The sequence below is a fragment of the Mus caroli genome, chromosome 13 (assembly GCF_900094665.2).
Source record: "Mus caroli chromosome 13, CAROLI_EIJ_v1.1, whole genome shotgun sequence".
In the NCBI taxonomy this organism is placed as follows: domain Eukaryota; kingdom Metazoa; phylum Chordata; class Mammalia; order Rodentia; family Muridae; genus Mus; species Mus caroli.
In genome coordinates, this window is record NC_034582.1 from 60208956 (window position 1) to 60213975 (window position 5020).

General features: G+C 37.8%; 1 protein-coding gene across 1 annotated transcript in view; it reads right to left on the reverse strand.

Moving 5' to 3' along the window:
* Positions 1 to 2651, reverse strand: part of Cntnap3c (contactin associated protein like 3C) — a 98563-nt gene extending 95912 nt beyond the window's left edge. Inside the window, exon 1 of the mRNA XM_029468231.1 lies at positions 2484 to 2651. Within this exon, the coding sequence (XP_029324091.1) occupies positions 2484 to 2577 (94 nt within the window). The 5' untranslated portion in view covers positions 2578 to 2651. The remainder of the gene's footprint in view (positions 1 to 2483) is intronic.
* Positions 2652 to 5020: the final 2369 nt, after the last annotated feature.

Below are 5020 nucleotides of genomic sequence, written 5' to 3' on the forward strand. Positions count from 1 at the left end.
TTTTTTTTTTTCTTGTAAGAATTTTTATTCAGCAATTGTATACTTAAATGTAAATAATTAAACAATAGTGAAAAGAATATTAAAGATAGAGAAAATTAAAATACAATTATTTTGGATTAGCTGACATATAACAGTCTTTTATATGAAATGTAAAGAAAATGAGATATAAAATGGAAGCTGTGATGATTTAAAATTAGGGATACAGGATGACACAGAGACAGACAAATGAAAATGCTATCAAATTAAATATGATACAATAAAATAAATTATATGAAAAATACATACGACTGGGCCTAGCAATGCACATAGTCTGTCTTTTATCCCTCATTATTATCAGGAATAGACAAAACCGAATATTCTACTTTCACTCTCAAATCTGATGCTAGATCTTCATTACTCCTTAGGCAAATCATGAAATAGCTATGTTTGGGGTCTATACAAGGTGGAACTTCACTGGAGAAAGTAAATCATTAGGGGCAGGACAGGAGGTTGTATTTCCTGGCCCCGAATCTTGTTCAGTAGTCTCTGCTTCTTGACTCTTGGGTGCCATTTAATCAGATATGTCACACTCGTGCCAACATGCTTTTCTCACTGAAATGGACTGTACATCTTCAAACTGTAAGACAAAATACACCTTTACTCCCTTAAGCTATTTTCTGCCAGATATCTAAGTATAGGAATAAGAAACACAACCAGTACAGGGTACAGCTGGAAAATCTAAATTCAGTTTATAACAACAGTGGGAATAAAACCTCAAGGGTAGTCCTTCCAGCTCTGCTAAGGCCTTCTTGCCTCTGTTCTCTTTTTCTCAAGCCGAGACTCTTGAAGCTCTTTATCAAGTAGTAAAAGTGATCTCTAAGCGATTTATCATTATGTGTTTTGCTAGCTGGTTGTTGAATTACTTTATTGTGATTTTATTCCCCTTATAAGCGCTTCATTTCTTCTTCATAGGCCCTGTCATAGGACCCTTCAAATTTGGTTCTGTCTGTGTTTTATTAGCAAAGCCTTCCCATGAAACAAAATTAAGCTTTTAACTTTTTTTTATAATTTATACCGAGATGGGATAAATTTTGTAAATTAAGACTGTTGGATGAGAAAGGCCTGAGTATAGGTGTTCAATACAGGGACTGCACTATCAGTCGTGGGCATTATCTCAGCTTGAGGATTCGGGGCACGAAGAACTCTGGAGTATGGCAGACTTCATAAAGAAAGTTGAGGTGAACCCTGAGAGCCGCCTCCAGGGGATCCTGCCCTTCAGAGATCTGCATTTCTAAATATGACACCTAGCTTTTATTAGCTGACTCAATGAGGTTTGGACTGAGAGAAGTGAAAGCAGAAAGGAGGAAAAATGTGAATAGTTCCAATCAGGTGGTGACACGGATGGTCGTGGTTAAACCAAATGGGTAACAAAACCAAACCAAAAGTGATGAATCTGGGAAAGGGACCAGTAGGAAAGGGGTGTGATTGACGTCATTGTTAGGCTATCAGGTAAAGTTTCTGTGGGGAGAGGAGCCAGAGTGCATTATATGCATACATGGGACTGTCAAAGAAAAAGAAAATTTACTTTTAAAAAGTTATTTTTTAATTCAAGGAGGAATATATTTTTAAAATTCTAAACTCATAGCTAAATTAAATCAGTAGAATTTTAATTGAGGCATAATTTTACATTTTCGTGAAAGATAAAAATAAAAGTATTGGGTTTTTCTGAACTATCTGGATTATTATTACTCCACTAGAATACTGACCATTCTACAAATAAAAGCATACTAGATTTTTGCCAAATCAGAAACACAGCACTCAGTGACAAAATTTTTAAATGTAAATGTTGACACTTAGAGAATGACTAGCAAAGTTTTGTCTTTAAACAATAACTTTTACTATTAGAAACAAACTCTTCTATGAAGAGAATACCCACGTGTTTTTGTTTTTTTTTTCCCCTGAGCAATTTGAGCAGGGTGCCAAATTTGGCCTATAAAATTTAGGCTGATCTATAGCTGCTCCATCCCTGCAGTATTTAAGAGTTAATTAGCATCTTAAGTCTGAAGCTACCAAGGTCTGCAAAACTGTATGCTGGTAGCAGCTAAACTGATGCAGGATGATGTAATGCCTGCCAGTCATTTCTCTGATGGACTTAATTATTGGAAATTGTTCCATTCAAAGGGAATAAATGATAGTGTTGGCCAATTAATTCCTAACACATTGGTCTTTCTGTTTTTATGAAACATTCACTCCCTTAGTGGTTATTCAGATATATAAATAAATTCAAATACACACTATGTATTTTAGACCCTCTCAGACGATGAAAGTCTATTGTAAATAAATTTTAGTTTTTCAGGTTGCAACTGAATAGGGTTTATCTGAAACCCTATTTTTATTTTTCACCAGTCCTATGCTCTGCTATTCGGGTCCAAATTAAACCAGGAATTAAATGCAAAGTTTTCCAGATAGCCTAAAGCAAGTTTTAAGCATTTTGCTGTACTTACGTGGATCTCCTGCTGCTACTAGGGGCAGGGTCTGAACAGACAGCAGCAGCAGAAGCAGCAGCACATCCAGGAATGCTCCGTTGACCCGGGCCATGATCACTTTGGGCTCCGGAAACTCTAAAGAGAGCGGCAGCTGCTTGGGTGGCTTCAGTGTCCTGCCTGGCTTCTGACAGCCCTCCCTGCTTGCCGGCTTTCCTCTTGCAACTCACAGGCTGCTATTCCCCCCCTCTGGCAACGCAGAAGCCAGAGCCTCTGCTCCAGCTGCACACAATCCCGATTCCCGCGCTGCGTGTGTAGGGACCGCCACCTTGCGACGACAGCCTCTCCAGCTCCAGACTATGTGGCTCCCTACCTGTCCCAGAGGTATGAGCCCTGGTTCTCCCAACTTTAAGTCCCTGAAGGTGGCAGATATCAAATGCTAGTCTTAGAGGATATAGGAACTTCTGCTCACTGTCTTTGTAGCTATCCTCAGTTCATTCATGCAGCTGCGTCTCTCACCTGGATTTATGCACTGGACTCTGGGGAGCACCTGACTCATTTTTGAACACACACACACACCTGCCATACTAGGACAGCTGTTTGCGAAGGCCAGGTGTTATCACCTTGGTAACGGACTGCAGAGATGCAGAGAGTGCATCTAGGGAAGACTCTGCTCTGTTTCATCTCAAAAAACAATGGGCCAGAAAGGACTCCATAGATGGATGCATACAGAAGCACACAAGCGCTCTATCTGAAAGCTCATGGGTCAAACTGCCGGTAGGCAAGTCTGATGAGACTCACTTGTTAACAGGGTTTTTGTTCTGTTGTCCCTAATGTCTAAGCACCTGCCCCCACATCTTTTTTCCATTAAATTTAATCTTTGCCAGCAATGCACTAAAATATTTTTTTCAGCACATGATTTCTTTTTCTTTTCTTTTCTTTCTTTTTTTTTTTTTGCACTAAAATATTATTAATCTTGATTTCTAAGTGCCTCTTGAAGTTTTCACCTTGAGGTAGATGCCTTACTACCTTCATCTTGGTCAGGTCGTCCAGTAAGGTACATGGTAAAGATCCGGTAAGTGTGCACATACACACGTGCACACAAACACGCACACACAGAAAGTTGTGTAAACATGTCATGACACTTGAAAGTTACTTGTTAAAACTTAAGAGAGTTTACTCTGGCTTAGGCATTCCCTCCTTGAATGGTAGGACCGGTGTTTCATCTTTTTAGTAGGATTTTACTCACATATTACTTTTTTATGGCACGATGATCTCATAAATATTTACAGTTTGAATTAATTATATAAAGCTGCTTGTACATTATAACAAATACATTCGTTTTGGGGTTTTTTTTTTTTTTTTTTTGAGAGAGAACCAGGTCTTCTTCAGTTCTCTCCAGCTCTTGATTTTCTGCTTCTTTTTTTTTCTTTCAAGATTTATTTATTTATTATATGTAAGTATACTGTCACTGTCTTCAGACAGTCCAGAAGAGGGAGTCAGATCTCGTTAAAGATGGTTGTGAGCCCCATGTGGTTGCTGGGATTTGAACTCTGGACCTTTGGAAGAGCAGTCGGGTGCTCTTACCCACTGAGCCATCTCACCAGCCCCCATTCATTTTTTTAAAATAAATTCTTATCCGGAAATAATGTTTCTGGAAATGAAGAAACTATTTGTAGAAGGAAAAAAATGCAATATACTAAGTGTATTCCAATGTATGTTAGAATTTATAGTCCTTCAGTTTTAAGTTCTGAAGATTACATTGGAATCCCTAAAAATGCAGCCACGTTTGCCTGCCAAATCCACTGGCACTTTCAGTCCTAAAATGGAATTCTACTCCAAAAATGTGTTGTATCTCCTAGAATTATTTTTTAGAATATCTTTCTAAGCAATGCAATGTGATCTTAATATAAATTTTCAAGTGTACGATTGGATTAGTAAAGATACAAGACAGAAATCACTCAGATGATTTACAAATGAAGAAAGTAAAGGCTAAGACTACGTATAGGTCAGCTTCGCATTACAACAGCATCTGAGACACTTAGGAAAACATTTTGACTCAGGAGTCTCTGACTGCTGTTGTCCAGGGCTCTGAGACCAGGCTTTCCTTCCATTTCTTTGAAATGAAAGTTATTTTATTTTCTGAATATTTTGTGATGATTATATGAGAGTAATGTATGCAAAGTATCATTGCCTATAAATAATATGTGTTCAGTAAATTAGTTATATTGCCATTAATTAAAAGAAACATAACCCCTACAAATAACTTTTCAAAGATGGATAATAAGCAATATAAAAGAATATCTTATCAAGAGGTGTTTTTCCATCACTGCTGCCCAATTAAGTATAATTTTCTTTGTCTCGAAAGGGTATCCTTAAACGCTGTTTCCCAGTAGAATCTTTGTTAAATACTGGCTGTTCAGACTTTTTATGCTTCTAGAATTTCTCATAGCACTGTAGACCAGAACTGTACTAGAACAGTTTCCACATGAATAATAAACAAGGTGCACAGGGTGTGGTTCAGAGTGTCTGTGCCAATACAATTATTCCCCTCGTTG